This window comes from Salmo trutta, chromosome 1 (assembly GCF_901001165.1).
Source record: "Salmo trutta chromosome 1, fSalTru1.1, whole genome shotgun sequence".
NCBI lineage: Eukaryota > Metazoa > Chordata > Actinopteri > Salmoniformes > Salmonidae > Salmo > Salmo trutta.
This window is the reverse complement of record NC_042957.1, coordinates 33,593,875-33,611,925: the sequence shown is the minus strand read 5'-3', so window position 1 is coordinate 33,611,925 and position 18,051 is coordinate 33,593,875. Positions and strand designations below refer to the sequence as shown.

At 42.3% G+C, this 18,051-nt stretch overlaps 1 protein-coding gene across 1 annotated transcript; it reads left to right on the top strand.

Annotated features, from left to right (window-relative positions):
* The first annotated feature begins 521 nt into the window (after positions 1-521).
* Positions 522-16,187, top strand: LOC115202064 (5-hydroxytryptamine receptor 1E-like). The gene is made up of 2 exons (XM_029765966.1): positions 522-790; positions 14,863-16,187. The coding sequence occupies exon 2, from the start codon at positions 14,949-14,951 to the stop codon at positions 16,068-16,070; it is 1,122 nt and encodes a 373-aa protein (XP_029621826.1). The 5' UTR covers positions 522-790; positions 14,863-14,948; the 3' UTR covers positions 16,071-16,187.
* The last annotated feature ends 1,864 nt before the right edge of the window (positions 16,188-18,051 follow it).

Sequence of the window (18,051 nt, the reverse complement as noted above, 5' to 3'; positions counted from 1 at the left end):
ATTTACATTGACCCCCCCCCATTAGTTTTTTACACTGCTTCTACTTGCTGTTTATTATCTCTGCATTGTCACTTCACGCCTACCTGCATGTGCAAATTACATCGACTAACATGTACCCTGCACATTGACTCTGTATCGGTACCACCCTGTATAGCTTCCTTATTGTTATTTTATTGTTACTTTTTAATATTTTTTTTACTTTAGTTTATTTGGTAAATATTTTCTTAATTCTCTATTGAACTGTACTGTTGGTTAAGGGCTTGTAAGTAAGGTCTACACTTGTTGTATTCGGCGCATGTGAAAAAGAAAGTTTGATTTGATTTTGCCTGGTGAATTTTTATGAGAACGCTCAACTGCTTCTAGCAAAAGGTGCCCCCTGGTGTTTGCGTGCGTTTCATTCAAGTGCAACTCACTGACAACCTTGATATTTGTAAGGAGACGACAACCAAAGCATCCAAGTGTCTGTAATAACTGGCAGAACGATATTTTATGAGTTCTCCCGATAAACTCGGCAACGTCCGGATTTAGAACAATGAGATCAGTGCACTCCTATGTGCAGAGCTAATGTTGCGGATTATTCGAAGGTTCTGCAGACCCTCAGTGGAAAATCTTCAATTCGCAAATGTAAGGACACCTGATGAACGGTTCAGCGCGGTTCAACGCCGGAAATTGCGCTCAAAAACCTACTAGCTCGTTGAGGACTACCAACGTTCAACGAGACAGATTTCTTCATTTACATCAAGAATTTGAAATGATGACGCTCCAAAAGAGTTTGGAAAAACGATACACGGTAAGCGATGCGTTGCGCACAAAACTTACCAACACTTCTTATTAATGAGCACACTATACCTTTGAAATCAGGATGTTGTAGTCAGACTAGTCTTATCAGTCACAGTTATCTGTATAGGTAAATGTTGCCTTTTTTGTTATCGACTGCTCGATTACGTTTAGAATAGCTGCATCTGGTTTCTTTTTAAATGTTAATTGTGGCGAAATTATCAGTGAAAATGACCTGTCTATGATCCAGCAAAAAAACGAAATTAAAATAATAAGGTATATCTGACATCTTTAGATATTATCTGGCTTACTGTTTTGGAATGACTTGTTAATTAACTTGAAGAACAAATTAATTTAGTATTTTCTCCTTCAGGGAATTTATGTTTTATTTAGGTTTATGTTTTAACGGTTTTAATATAATAAAAGGGATCAAGGGTGTATCTTTCCAGAAAAACAAAAATCTAAGATAAATGTGTTTTAATTGGACGATGCTCAACAGAATGCATGAGAAATCTCTTATCGTTCATACAATTATGATTGTCCTTTTCATTGATGCGTAGGCCAATAGCCAATCATTGAAAAATGAGGCTATAGGCTTCAGGCTGTCTAGGAAATTTTAAATAAATGATTTCCCATTCCTTTATTGAATCGTGTGTGAATGTATGATAACGTATGATCATCCAATAGAAATCGACTGATTCGTCCATATGTTTAACATAAAGTCCCCATCCCATACTTTATCCATGAGGGCTAATGAATAAAATGCCGATTTGGAACTTAAACAGCTTCCTGCTTTAACCTTTAACTCGAAAAGTGAGTAAATGGAAATTGCAAAGTGGTGTATTACGGACTGAAATGACACCATGGGGAATTATGTAGGAGAGACCGTGCCAGCCATGGACTGCTGCACGTCATTTTGTCAAGTTCGTAGTTCGTAATGGAGTGTGTGCGAGCGCGTACTGGTATCTGTGAGCTCCAAAGCTTGGGTTGGGGGTAGGAGTCGTAGCCTCTTCCATCCTTATTTTGAGATCACCATTAAATGCGTTTGCACTCTGTCCTATAGATGATCCAAACAAAGGTTACATGTGACAGGAAAGATAACACAAATGTGTGGATCTTTGAATAGACAGATGGCTCTGGCCCCAATAATTAAACTTTACTAGCACTGGAAAAAGCACAGGAAAGAGAATAGGCATATGGCTATGGTAATACTTTACTAGCACACCAGGAACCTTTCACTGGGGTAGCTAATTCAATCTTTCTTTGGGGTGCTAATGCTAAAAATATTCTTAAGGGGGCTTCAGCACCTTCAAGCCCGTCCCTGGAGCCGCCCATGTTTACTAGATGAACACAGATACACTCAGAGATGAGGGCATTCAGGCACTGGGAGGGCTTAGTCTCTTTTCATGAATCACCCTACATTTAGAATGAGATTGTGCTTAGCCTCACATGAATGATAGGAAAGTATTATGTCCTCTTTTCACATAAATCACAGAATGTTGTATTTTCTGTCTGGATAATTAGGATAAATCATTAGTAACACCTACAGGTGTAGTATCTTACTTTTCTGCGTGCCTTCCTCCGGCACCGTTTCGAGTACATGTCCTGGATGGGAGGGAGCACGGTCCCAGTGATTCACGGCCCGCTGGAGGGCCTTGAGGTCATGAAAGGAGCAATTCCCACATCAGGCTGTGATGCAATCGGTCAGGACACTCTCTTGATGATGGAGTTGGTGTCATGCAAAGCCACGCAGTTGTAGGTGAACAGGGAGTACAGCTGAGGACTGAGGACACACCCCTGGGGTGCCCCTGTGTTAAGAGTCAGTGTGGAGAAGGTGTTGTTGCCAATCCTCACAGCCTGTGGTCTGCCCATCAGGAAGACCAGGATTCAGTTACAGAGTGTGGTATCCAGACCCAGGGCTCTGAGCTTGGCGTCGAACTTGGAGAGAACAATAGTGTTGAATGCTGAACTGTAGTCATTGAACAGCATTCTCACATAGGTGTTCCTCTTGTCCAGATGTGTTATGGCCGTGTGAATAGCGATCAAAATGGCAACTACCGTGAATCTGTTGGAGCGGTAGGCAAATTGTAGTGGGTCCAGTGTGCCTGGCATGCTGGCATTGATGTGGGCCATGACCAGCCCTTCGAAGTACTTCATGATGATCGAGGTGAGCCCGACGGGGCAATAGTCATTTGAGCATGTCACCTTGTTTTTCTTGGGCATTGGGCCGATAGTGGTCTCCATAAAGCAGGTTGGGACTACAGCCTGGAACAGGTTGAAGATGTCCGAGGAGACACGCTAGTTTGCAATTTCGTCATGTAAAAAAAACCGGAAGGTTCGACAATTTACCTGTCTAACATCAGCTTGCTTGCACTGAGGTGGGAGGGGTGGCAATATTTGAGGTGCGTCCTTAAATACAAAACAATTCATGCAGCACTAATAGGACGTTTTAAGACCCACGAAAAGCAGGTCTAAAAGCAGGTCGGAAATAATATTGGTATGGATTTTTTGAGCGGAAGCACAGCCTATCCAGCTGTGATGCACAGTGCCCATAAAAGAGAGATGTGCCTTTTGTGCCGGTGAATCTCATATTTAGAAACATAAAACAATTATTGTTTCTCCTCATTCCTGTATCACAGCAAATCCAAATAATCCAACATCCACACAAACAAACAGAGCTTGATTATGTATTCATGTCTGTAATTCTTATGCTCTACAGTTTAGGTTCTGCTATTCTGGCAGGGTGGGGATGTCTGCAATGACAAAAAACTATAACAAAAACAAGGAGATCAGGGGGTATAAGTATTAGATCAATGTCTTAGTGCTGCTGTGTGGCTGATTTCCCATTATGATCAAATGTTATTACATTTTAGGAGCGGGAAGTCTTACCACCAGCCAAATTTATAACAGATAAGAGTTTAGTGCACTACTTTTGACCAGAACCCTATGGGCCGTGGTCAAAAGTAGTGCACTACAGTATACAGGGAATAGAATGCCATTTGGAATGCAACCAGAGAGTTCTAATTGAGTAAAGTGAAACTTTCAATACTCATTCATTCTCTCCCAGGGAGGGACATTACACCTCTAACAGGCATTGAAGGCAATGAATAAAAAGTCTAATCTCAAAAACATTGTTCATAACAACTTTGACAGTGCATTTACAGTATAGTGAGATTACTGCCTGGCGTTTGGAAGATAATCAAAACAGGAGTTTATATCAAAGCATTCTGAGGATTGTTATCCGGCTGGGTTGTGTTAAAAGTCCTACTCAAGTCTCTTTTTCAGCTCATTTATCACCTGATTTACTTAAAGTTCCGATACAGTGGTATTTATCTCAACATCAAATCATTTCTGGGTAACAATTAAGTACCTTACTGTGAAAGTTTTCAATTAAATTGGCTAGGACTGTCTGGGAGTAGTCTGAGTTGAGAGGGGAAAACTGAAAACTAGCTGTTATTTGCAAAGAGGTTTGGAACTATCTTTCTTAATGGTCAAGTTACTAAGGCCAAAACTCCATCCCACCAAAACAGACTGAGATTTGAGGCAGTCTTTTCAAACAGCTCTTACAATAAAATGGCATGATCATAATTTTTACAATTTCACAGTATTATTCCAACTTCATAGTGTGGAAATATACACTACATGGCCAAAAGTATGTGGACATGCCTTCAAATGAGTGGATTCGGCTATTTCAGCAACACCCGTTGCTGACAGGTGTATAACATTGAGCACACAGCCATGCAATCTCCATAAACAAACATTGGCAGTAGAATGGCCCGTACTGAAAAGCTCAGTGACTTTCAACGTGGCACCGTCATGGGATGCCACCTTTCCAGCAAGTCAGTTTGTCAAATTTCTGCCCTGCTAGAGCTTCCCCGGTCAACTGTAAGTGCTGTTATTGTGATGTGGAAACGTCTAGGAGCAACAACGGCTCAGCCGTGAAGTGGTAGGCCACACAAGCTCACAGAACAGGACCACCACGTGCTGAAGTGAGTAGTGCGTAAAAATCGTCTGTCTTCGGTTGCAACACTCACTACCGAGTTCCAAACTGCCTCTGGAAGCAACGTCAGCACAAGAACTGTAAGTCGGGAACTTCATGAAATGGGTTTCTTTGGCCGAGCAGCCACACACAAGCCTAAGAGCACTGTGCGCAATGCCAAGTGTCGGCTGGAGTGGTGTAAAGCTCGCCACCATTGAACTCTGGAGCAGTGGAAACATGTTCTCTGGAGTGATGAATCACGCTTCACCATCTGGCAGTCCAACGGATGAATCTGGGGTTGGTGGATGCCAGGAGAACGGTACCTGCCCGAATGCATAGTGCCAACTGTAAAGTTTGGTGGAGGAGGAATAATGGTCTGGGTGTCACGCCCTGACCTGAGAGAGCCTTTTTATGTCTCTATTTAGGTTTTGTCAGGGTGTGATTTGGGTGGGCATTCTATGTCTGTATTTCTATGTTGGGGATTGCTTTGTTTCGGCAGGGTATGGCTCCCAATCAGGAACAGCTGTACATCGTTGTTGCTGATTGGGAGTCATACTTAGGCAGCATGTTTTTCCTTTGGGTTTTGTGGGTAGATGTTTTCTGTTTAGTGTGTTAGGATACCTGACAGGACTGTTTGGCTGTCGTCTTTTGTTTATTTGTAAAGTGTTCTCTTTTTTAAATTATATTACGAAGATGAGCACTAACCACACTGCGCCTTGGTCTACTACTTCAGACAGCCGTTACACTGGGGCTGTTTTTCATGGTTTGGGTTAGGCCCCTTAGTTCCAGGGAAGGGAAATCTTAATGCTACAGCATACAATTACATTCAAGACAACTCTGTGCTTTCAACTTTATGGCAACATTTTGGGGAAGGCCCTTTCCTGTTTCAGAATGGTCAATGCCCCGTGCACAAAGCGAGGTCCATACAGAAATGGTTTGTCGAGATAGGTCTGGAAGAACTTGACTGGCCTGCACACATCTCTGACCTTAACCCCATTGAACACTTTCGGGATGAATTGGAACGCCGACTGAGAGCCAGCCTAATTGCCCAGCATCAGTGCCTCACTAATGCTCTTGTGGCTGAATGGAAGCAAGTCCTCGCAGCAATGATCCAACATCTAGAGGAAAACCTTCCCAGAAGAGTGGAGGCTGTTATAGCAGCAAAGGGGGTACCAACTCCATATTAATGTGTAAATAAAACACAGAAAAATCACGTTTTTGACTGCATTGGGCCTTTATCAAAAGGTACATCTCAATAGGTGGTCCAAGTATCCTCATGTGACGTGTGTGTGTGTGTGTGTGTGTGTGTGTGTGTGTGTGTGTGTAAAAATAATCACTGGAGGACGTCTTTAAAGATCCACCAAACATGCCGATTGACTTGTGTGTTTTTAGAGAGCAGTCATCGCAGCTGTTCAACCCATGTTAGTGGGCAAATGGACATCGTCAAATCAAAACCCAACATCCATGTGTTACCCCTTGTGAGACATGGATGTTCCAAACTCAGTTTTAGACGAGACTTATGATCAAAATGATCTAATTTACACTTTGTAGTCAATTTTGAAACTAGAGTAAATGTTTCGGACTCATATCGATGCCAATGTCGTTTTCAAAGGGATTTTCAAAGGCAGTCACTCTTTAAAGCAGAGAAAAGACATGGAAGTGGCAGATGGGATTTCAGGACATGGACAGTACCCCCTGCTGGTTGACCATCTGTTCCTCCACAGCAAGATTTACATCACAACTTTGATATGGTGACATTAAGAAAAGTTAAACTCAAAAAGTTTAAACCAAAACATTCTGAGGATTGTTATCTGGCTGGCTGGGTTTATGTGTGTTTAAATCTGAGTTGGGCCTCAAAGCTCATCACTAAGCTAAGGACCCTGGGACTAAACACCTCCCTCTGCAACTGGATCCTGGACTTCCTGACGGGCCTCCCCCAGGTGATAAGGGTAGTTAACAACACATCCGCCACGCTGATCCTCAACACGAGGGGGTGTGTGCTCAGTCCCCTCCTGTACTCCCTGTTCACCCACGACTACATGGCCAGGCACGACTCCAACACCATCATTAAGTTTGCTGATGAAACAACAGTGGTAGGCCTGATCACCGACAACGATGAGACAGCCTATAGGAAGGAGGTCAGAGACCTGACCATGTGGTGCAAGGACAACAACCTCTCCCTCAACGTGATCAAGACAAAGGAGATGATTGTGGACTACAGGAAAAGGAGGACCGAGCATGCCCCCATTCTCATTGACGGGGCTGTAGTGGGGCAGGTTGAGAGCTTCAAGTTCCTTGGCGTCCACATCACCAACAAACTAACATGATCCAAGCACACCAAGACAGTCGTGAAGAGGGCACGACAAAATCTATTCCCCCTCAGGAGACTGAAAAGACTTGGCATAGGTCTTCAGATCCTGAAAAGGTTTTACAGCTGCACCATCGAGAGCATCTTGACGGGTTGCATCACTTCCTGGTATGGCAACTGCTCGGCCTCCGACTGCAAGGCACTACAGAGGGTAGTACGTACGGCCCAGTACGGGGCCAAGCTTCCTGCCATCCAGGATCTCTATACCAGGCGGTGTCAGAGGAAGGCTGTAAAAATTGTCAAAGACTCCAGCCATCCTAGTCATAGACTGTTCTCTCTGCTACCGCACAGGAAGCGGTACCGGAGAGTCAAACACATCCCAGATCACAATCTTCAAATGCTTTGGTTTTAACTCCTGTTTCTGATCATAATAGTTTAGTTTGTCATCAAAACATCAGGTAGTAATGTCACCATATGAATGCACTGTCAAAGATGGGGCAGAGAGCATCTTGTAATTTCCAGGGTCCAACAAGTCTACAGTACTATGTCAAATAAAATAAAATGGTATTTGTCACATGCGCCGAATACAACCGGTGCAGACCTTACAGTGAAATGCTTACTTACAAGCCCTTAACCAACAATGCAGTTTTAATAAAATACCTAAAAAAAGTAAGAGATAAGAATAACAAATAATTAAAGAGCAGCAGTAAATAACAATAGCGGGGCTGTATACAGGGGGTACCAGTACAGTGTCAATGTGAGGGGGCACCGGTGTCGAGGTATTTGAGGTAATTATGTACACTACTGTTCAAAAGTTTGGGGTCACTTAGAAATGTTTCTGAAAGAAAAACAATTTTTTGTCCTTTAAAATAACATCAAATTGATCTGAAATACAGTGTAGACATTGTTAATGTTGTAAATTACTAATGTAGGTGGAAATGGCAGATTTTTAATGGAATATCTACATAGGCGTACAGAGGCCCATTATCAGCAACCATCACTCCTGTGTTCCTATGGCACATTGTGTTAGCTAATCCAAGTGTATCATTTTAAAAGGCTAATTGATCATTAGAAAACCCTTTTGCAATTATGTTAGCACAGCTGAAAACTGTTGTCCTGATTAAAGAAGCAATAAAACTAGCAATAAAACTTTAGACTAGTTGAGCATCAGCATTTGTGGGCTCAAAATGGCCAGAAACAAGAAGTTTCTTCTGAAACTCGTCAGCCTATTCTTGTTCTGAGAAATTAAGGCTATTCCATGCGAGAAATTGCCAAGAAACTGAAGATCTCATACAACGCTGTGTACTACTCCCTTCACAGAACAGCGCAAACTGGCTCTAACCAGAATAGAAAGAGGAATGGGAGGCCCCGGTGCACAACTGAGCAAGAGGACAAGTACATTAGAGTGTCTAGTTTGAGAAACAGACGCTCTCAAGTCCTCAACTGACAGCTTAATTAAATAGCACCCGCAAAACACAAGTGTCAACGTAAACAGTGAAGAGGCGACTCCGGGATGCTGGCCTACTAGGCAGAGTTGCAAAGAAAAAGCCATATCTCAGACTGGCCAATAAAAAGCAAAGATTAAGATGGGCAAAAGAACATAGACACTGGACAGAGGAACTCTGTCTAGAAGGCCAGCTTCCCGGAGTCGCCTCTTCACTGTTGACATTGAGACTGGTGTTTTGCGGGTACTATTTAATGAAGCTGCCAGTTGAGGACATGAAGCTGCCAGTTGAGGACAAAGAACTTTCAGAAGAAAGTTCTTTTTTTTCTGGCCATTTTGAGCCTGTAATCGAACCCAGAAATGCTGATGCTCCAGATACTCAACTAGTCTAAAGAAGGATTAGAGCCATGGCAGTGGCATCATTGTGATTTCAGCACCATGGATAGCACTCCATATACCATGTCTGTCCCACTCTCCATCCCACCAAGATTTACATCCTGAAAGCAACTGTCAATCAATGTCTGTGTGAAAGACTAGGTGAATGTGGGGACAGAGGCCCCTGCATCGATCAATGTCCTCCTTCTTACACAGTAATATATTGTTCCTGGGGTTCCATCTTAAATGCGCACAGCTGGTTGTTATATTACCTGTTCTTGCTACCTTGAGAAAATATGATGTTTCCATTCATGGTCTCGTGGTTCAGGAGTGAATTATAGGCCAATTGTTTATGTCAGACATTTATTTATTTTTTGTGTTTAAGGCGGTCACATTTCATTTGTTGCTTCTCTGGGTGGGTACATCAGTTCCTTTTAAACTGGACATGAATTGTGTTCTTGACAAATAGAAGTGTCATCCATACACAGCCTTTCAGAAACTTTAAGAGTCTCAAAATACCACCTATTCTTCCTCTACCAAAGCCAAGAATAGTTTAACCAGTTTTCCCCATAAATATATGATCTCTCCCCTGTCCATTTGTATCTGTCGTGCAGCGTTGCCCCCTCGCCATGGTCCATCATATTCAGAGCCTGTTTCTGTGTCTCAAATGGCACTCTATTCCCTATGTAGTGTACTTTTGATTTGCCATTTGGGACGCACAATGTGTCTCAACTCCCTAATGGTCAAAATGCATTCCAGAGCAGGAGGCTAGTGGGTGGAATAGAGGTGCAAGTAATATGCCTGGATGTCATAACGTATCTAATTGGATATGAAATGGAAATGGAGATACATTTGACCTCTCCCATCACCTACAGGTGTGGGATCTTAATTTGACCAGTTTCTCACAGCAGGAAAATAATCCTGCAGCAACAGGAAATGTGGATTATAATGAATGGAAATTAATTAATTTGATACATTTTTAGTTGGGGTAAATCATGTTTGTATTTTTTAAGTGGAAAATACAAACTTTACTGCAACAACAGGGTGATCAAATTAAGATCCTACGCCTGTATCATTTTTCCATTTCTATTTCCTGTCATCTCTTTGCTCTAGGCTGTTATTTGTTCCACTAATCAGGTACCCCTGTCTATCACTATTAATGTCCCCTTTTCCAACAGCAGGCTTAGCAAAGAGATCATTAACGGGTTTGAATGATTGAATCGGATCATTATTGGCTACAGTGTATGTTGATGATGCATTGTTCGCCCACAACTTGTGATACAGAGCCACAGGGACCTGGCAGTTTTATAATAATGCAAGATCACCATTGCAATCTCCACTCCTGAAAGGTCATCCATTTCCCTGGTGAGATGATAGCTGAGTAATAGCATCATTTGCCGACTTCCTGAGTGTGATTTGCCTGGCTCCGTACAAAATGAAGCACAGTCAGCACAGTCAGCACAGTCAGCACAGTCAGCATAGTCAGTGAGTGATTTAGATGTCGTCCATCAGTCTTCTACCTCGAATGTGCCAAAGCTGTAAAAGAAAGTGTCTACATCCCAAATGGCACCCTATTCCCTATGTAGTGCACTATTTTTGACCAAAGCCCTATGGGGAATAGGGTGCCATTTGGGACGTAGACAGTGTGTTCTATCACAACCTGGTCTCTGGGCAATTCATAGGATTTGGTAGGTAAATGTATTCCCTCCATTTAGTATGATATATTATGTTAGGTTACATTATGAATGGAATAGCGGTCATACAATATCATACGAATTGAAGGATGTATAGTATCACACGCCTTACCTAGTCGAACAATATCATACGAATTGGATGACGTAACTTATCATACGTTGGCAGAGGTATAGTAGAGGACGTATAGTTTTATATGTCTTTCTCTGAGACCAGGTTACTTGTTGCGTTGTAACAAATTTACGTTGGTGGTTAGGAGAACTAAAACCACAAAGGTTAGGAGAATTATGTTAAGGTTAGGAAAAGGATTAGGGGAAGGGTTAGCAAAAATGCAACAGTTCTTCCCGATGCGACTCGAACACGCAACCTTTGGATTGCTAGGCAGTCACTGTATACACCCCCCACCCCCCTTTCAGCTTCTGTTTTAGCCCAGTAGACAGGTCATAGACTTGGGTTAGCATAGGTCATGTGAAAGAGATATGTGCCTTTGGAGTTTTTATTTACTTCCTTCCCAGTAGAAACGAATGGGGCATCTGAGTTCAAAGCAGAGTTATTTCAGTCACTGAAACAGAGTTTTGCATTAGATTTGAGAGGGACTTGGTGCTCTTCAGAGGGATGACTAAATGCTTTTTTAATTCTCAATTAAATCCCATGTTTAATGACCGCCTTGCAGCAACTTTGCTTGAATCAGAGAGGGAAATACTCCAAAGGGGAAAAATGATTGTTTGGTGTATGAGAACCTTTTGATGTTTGACAGTCTCAAAGCTCCACGGATTCTATTTCAATACAAAGTGATGGGAGTGTTTGAGACATGCTTTCATTTCCCCGGGGAGGTAAAGTATAGTAAAGCAAGGGGTGTTTAAATGGCATTATATCAAAACTAGGTCAATGAGAGGAAATGGGTCACTTTATTCTCTAGTACACACTACACACAACAACAACACACAGAGTGAAGGAGTGTTATGTTCAATTGAGTTATATCTTTATTGTGCCAATATGCAATTATGCATTCTCAAGAAATATGAAAAGCATTTTCAGGAAGTGGTTGCTGGTTGTTGTGTAAAGATCCTTGCGACATGGGGGTGTGCATTATCATGCTGAAACATGAGGTGATGGCGGCGGATGAATGGCACGACAATGGGCCTCAGGATCTCGTTGTATCTAATTGCCATCGATTACGATGCCGAACTGCAGTCAGGTCAAGACCCTCGTGAGGACAACGAGCACACAGATAAGCTTCCCTGAGACTGTTTCTGACAGAAATTTCTGACAGAAATTCTTTGCTTGTGCAAACCCACAGTTCATCAGCTGTCTGGGTGGCTGGTCTCAGACGATCCCGCAGGTGAAGAAGCCGGATGTGGAGGTCCTGGGCTGGTGTCGTTATACGTGGTCTGCGGTTTTGAGGCCAGTTGGACGTACTGCCAAATTCCTTAAATGACGTTGGAGGCATCTTATGGTAGAGAAATGAACATTAAATTCTCTGGCAACAGCTCTGGTGGACATTCCTGCAGTTAGCATGCCAATTGCACGCTCCCTCAAAACTTAAGACATTTGTGGTATTGTGTTTTGTGACAAAACTGCACATTTTAGAGTGGCCTTTTATTGTGCCCAGCACAAAGTGCACCTCTGTAATGATCATGCTGTTTAATCAGCATCTTGAGAAATGCCCACTAACAGGGATGTAAACAAATTTGTACACACATTTGAGAGAAATAAGCTTTTTGTATTGAGCATTTCTTGGATCTTTTATTTCCATGAATCATGGAACCAACACTTGTACATGTTGTGTTTATATTTTTTGTTCAGTGTATTTTGAGTCATACTTTAATAAAATATCAGGCTCCCAGGAATGTCTTTAAAGCCATGGATAAAAGCAAAATGTGCTGTCTCTTTGCTCTGCTCTACCATGGTATGACAGTGGTGTGCTGAGACCTTTTTCCTCAGCGGAAATGGCCTTTCAGATGCCAGACTGAGTGGTTACATGAAAAGGCTCTGAGGGGGAGGCAGTAGGATGTATTGCACACACACCTCTGTATTCTCCCAGAGAATGCTTGACAGGTTAAGCCTGTGATGACACCTTCAGATGATCGGAAAGCATTTTTTAAAGGTACTGTATTCTTTGAAAAGCAACTTTCAGGCCTCTGCACACCTCCGATGTTGACTAAATGGTAATACGAACTAAGGCATGTTTTACTGGTACTTCCAAAGTAAGTTAGATGATATTTTTCAAACAGAGATGTATTATGAATTCAAAGTTTTCTTTTTTTTCTCTCCACTCTCCTTTCCCTCTACTCCCACCAAGTGGATAGTCTTAGTAACTAGTTACATTCCGTTTTACTGGCTCATGCAAATCATTATCAGCAGGGTACAAGACTGAGGATTTTGCTTATTCTCAGTCTGAAACCCAGGCTAAATCAAATCAAGAACTAAGGCTATCTTCTGTATACCACCCTTATCTTGTCACAACACAACTGATTGGCTCAAAAGCATTAAGAAGGAAATAAATTCCACAAATTAACAAGGCACACATGTTAACTGAAATGCATTCCAGGTGACTACCTCATGAAGCTGGTTGAGAGAATGCCAAGAGTGTGCAAAGTTGTCATCAAGGCAAAGGGTGGCTACTTTGAAGAATCAATATAAAATATATTTTGATTTGTTTAACACTTTCTTTGGTTACTACATGATTCCATATGTGTTGTGCCATAGTTTTGATGTCTTCACTATTATTCTACAATGTAGAAAATAGTCAAAATAAAGAAAAACCCTGGAATGAGTAGGTGTGTCCAAACGTTTAACTGGTACTGTACATGTCTTTAGTATTTTACAGATAGAAATATCCAAAAAGTATAAATTAACAATCTGCTCTATACAATTCCGGTCATGGAATGTCTTTCCAATATGAAACCAAAATATTTAGGCTGACTTTATGTCCAGTGTCCAGAAAAATGTATTTGCGTTACATGCAAATATGTGCATATTTAATGAGATATTGCTTCATTTGGATATTTTTAGACAATATTTCAGAAAAGTTGTAACACAAAATAGTAATATATTACTATATATATATTCAACTGGTAAAAGTCCATTGTTATATGACTAAGGGGGAAAAATTACCCTATTAGGGTGTGGTGCCTCACCTTAAGTTCTCATTGTTATTTTACAACTGTATCAGTCTATGACCTTAGTTGCTCTGCTTCATGTTGAGTTAGACAGACAGATGGCCAGGACTAATTTGCACATGCCTAATTCACACCATGCCCTGGCTTGGCCAACCTGTCATGTTTATATTGACTCAGCTGAGGTGTGCGTTGAGAGGTGCACTAAGGGGCAGTAGTGAACCATGTCCATGCTGACAGCTACCATTGAAATGTTCTGTCTACCTGGTCTAGCTAAGGTCTGCGTCCTAAATAGCACCATATTCCCTACATAGTACCATGGGGCTCTGGTCAGAAGTGGTGCACGATGTACGGAATAGGGTGCCACTTGGGATACAGTGTCCTTCAGCAGTCTCATGCCTGCTTGCAGATATAAAGCCCGATATTTCTGCCTCTCAGAGAGGATGAGAGACATGGTATTAGATAGATAAGCCTTAGAGCGATATGCCTCTTTTACACTTGCCCCATTGCTACATTCACTCACTGTAACAGATTATTCTCTTCATTCTCTGTCTCAACAGTTTGCGCCTTATTAACTTTTTGTAAGAAGCAATTACTTTCTCCGATTGTATGGTATTTTATGTTGGATAGAATTGGAAATCTGGTACAGTAAAATATCTTTTATATGTCAGTGAAATAATGGAGGGTCAAATGAATGTTTTATGGAACAGCATTTAATTACAGAAAAAAAAATGCTGTGATAATTAGCAGTGTGGCCTCTAATTGAGGAATTCTCCCTTCTGTTTTATAACTACTCTCTGTGTTAAGTGGCTTTTCATCTCCCAAATGACATTGCTCAATTACTGCTGTGGGCTGCACTATTTCACCTTGATTGTCAGTCATTATCCTATTTTAAAGCAACCCCCAATAACCAAGGGCGGTGCCTTCGATTCGAAAGGCAGGTGAAAAATACAAATACTACTTTAATGTTTGCCAGAGCAAAGAAACTTTGTGCCTTCTATTGTGTAGCAGTTATTACAAAATATATACAATATATAATGATGTCTAGTGTACTTGTTAGAATTCTCATAAAGTATCATACTGAAAAATACATTTTCACCAAGGTCTCTGTGATAGTGTAAAATATTTGTTCTGAAATAATATTTATGCACTTTTTGGTGTGTTACAGACTGACCTTTGACCCATAGTGTGGATCATCCTATCCTTGGGAGAGATTGTATCCAGCAGAAGGGGGAGATCTGGCCCTGTCCGGAGATGGAGATGGAGAGGTACCATGGGGACAGCTCCACAGGGCCCAACATCACCAACAGCACAGGAGCCCCAGCCAGCGCTCTCCCAGCGGTGCTGGTTACAGACAGGATGGTGGTGCTGGTAGTTCTACTGGGGCTCCTCACCCTCCTCACTGCGCTGGTCAACGGTGCCGTCATCACAGCCATCTGCACCACCAAGAAGCTCCACCTACCTGCCAACTACCTCATCTGCTCGCTGGCGTTCACTGACTTTCTGGTGGCTATCCTGGTGATGCCAGTCAGCATCCTCTACATCGCCACGGAGACCTGGTCGTTGGGCCAGGTGGTGTGTGAGGCCTGGCTGAGCGTGGACATGACCTGCTGCACCTGCTCCATCCTGCACCTGTGTGTCATAGCGCTGGACCGCTACTGGGCTATCACCAAGGCCATTGAGTACGCCCGCAAGAGGTCAGCCCGCCGGGCAGCTGTCATGGTGGGCATCATCTGGGTCATCTCAGTCTTCATATCTATACCGCCCCTCTTCTGGAGACACAGGCCCGGTAGCCATGGCCCAAAACAGTGCATCATAGAGCACAACCATGTGGGCTACACCATTTACTCCACTTTTGGGGCATTTTACATCCCCATGACCCTTATTCTCATATTGTACTATAGGATTTACAATGCCGCAAAGACACTTTACCAAAAACGGGTCTCGTCGCGGCACCTGAGCAGCCAGAACTCTCTAAACCACTGCCGTGTGGCACACACCTTCTGCGTATCGGACCTGTCCACCTCAGACCCCACTCTGGAGTTTGACAGGCTCAATGTCACCATGCGTATCCCTTCATTTGAGACAGAGATGGAGGCGGCAGATGAGAGGCACCAGATCTGTACCTCCCGGGAGAGGAAGGCAGCACGTATCCTGGGCCTCATCCTTGGGGCTTTTATCCTCTGCTGGATGCCTTTCTTTCTGAAGGAGCTTCTTGTAGGCTTACAGGTCATAACTGCCTCCCCACATGTATCTGACTTCTTAACCTGGCTGGGCTACATCAACTCACTCATTAACCCTCTCCTTTACACCAGCTTTAATGAGGATTTTAAGTTGGCCTTTAAGAAACTGCTCAGACGAAAGGAGCATGCATAGGTTTGCAGGCCCAGGTTGAACGTACAGTATTGTCCCATCAGAGAATGTATTAGGGAAAGTTACATGCAGTGTGTCCATTGGCTATATGACTTGTGTGATGTTGTGCGTTTCTAAATAAAAGTCTTAAATGATCTGCTTCTTATTCTTTGCTGAAACACAAACTTTGACCAAGAATAATCATGGCTCATAAATGCATATCCATACACAAAGACATACAGTCAGGTCCAAAATGATTTGCACCCTTGATAAAGATGAGCAAAAAAGACTGGATAAAATATATAATACCAATACTGAGCTACAGTATACTGTATGCTCCAAAAAAAATGTATTTGATCCTAATACACTTGCTCAGAAAAAAAGATTTTGTTTAACAAGAAATTAGCCTTTTTCTAAAATGTTTTATGAGATTGGAGAACACGCTGGTAGGGATCTTAGACCATTCCTCCATACAGAATCTTTCCAGATCCTTGATATCCTTCATCTGCACTTATGGACTGCCCCCTTCAATTCAAACCACAGGTGGGAGACAGTCTGGAGACATTGCAAAAATGTCGATTTTTGTGGTCAATTAACAATTTCTTTGTGGATTTTGATGTGTGCTTAGGGTTATTGTCTTGCTGGTAGATCAACTTGCTGCCAAGTTTCAGCCTCCTGGCAGAGGCAACCAGGATTTTGGCTAAAATGTCCTGGTACTGGGTAACGTTCATGATCCTGTTGACTTTAACATTAACCAATGGAAGCAAAATAGCCCCATAACATCAAAGATCCACCACTATATTTTACTGTAGGTATGAGATACTTTTCTGCCTATGCATCCTTATTTCAACGCCAAACCCACCACTGGTGTGTGTGACTAAAGAGCTATATTTTCATGTCATCTGACCATAGCACCGGTTCCAATGTTTAAAAAGTGTTGCATATAGATTTGTTGGCATTTTATTGCTTTGAAATGTGTAGGAATGAAGGATGTAGGTAATGTTGTCAGTCTGGTGTAGAAGGATTGTTCTACTCAGTTGTAACGATCGTCTGAAAGAGGGGACCAAGATGCAGTGTGGTTCGTGCTCATCATGAAATGTATTTACTGAGAACACTCTAGACAAACAAAACGACCAACAGTTCCGTCAGGTGCAAAACACTAAACAGAAATAACTACCCACAAAACCCCAAAGGAAAACAGGCTGCCTAAGCATGGCTCCCAATCAGCGACAACGATGTACAGCTGTCCCTGATTGAGAGCCATACCAGGCCAAAACAAAGACATACAAAAACATAGAAAAAAGGACATAGAATGCCCACCCAAATCACACCCTGACCAAACCTAAATAGAGACATAAAAATGCTCTCTCAGGTCAGGGCGTGACATCAGTTATATCACCAGCTGGGTGTTCTGTGTGCAATGAGTTTTGAATATTTGTGTTATTTACACACCAGGTACATTTGTAGTAGTAGTGATATACATTTCATTATTTTCTTTTAAAAACAAAAAAATGCCAATGCCGTTTAGTGACCTCTGGGTGTTTGCATTTGTTGGAGGACATGAAAATAGAGCTCTTTGGCCACACAGTGGTGAGTTTCGTGTAGAAAGAAGACTGCACAGGCAGAGGACCCCATCTCCAGGCCATCAGACTGTTAAACAGTCATCACTAGCTGGCCTCCACCCAGTACCCTGCCCTGAACCTTAGAAACTGTCACTAGCCGGTTACCACCCGGTACTCTACCCTGCACCTTAGAGACTGCTGTCCTATGTACATTGAGTCCTTGAACACTGGTCACTTTAATAATGTTAACATACTGTTTTACCCACGTTATATGTATATATTGTCACAGGTGTCGTAGGGTGTAGACCAAAACGCAGCAGGAAAATGTATACTCATCTTTTTAATTTAGGACAAAGACGGAAAACCAAAACGTATACACAAAAAAAACACACCGCCGATTAACAGTCCTGTAACGCATGCCGCTATACACGGAAACAATCTCC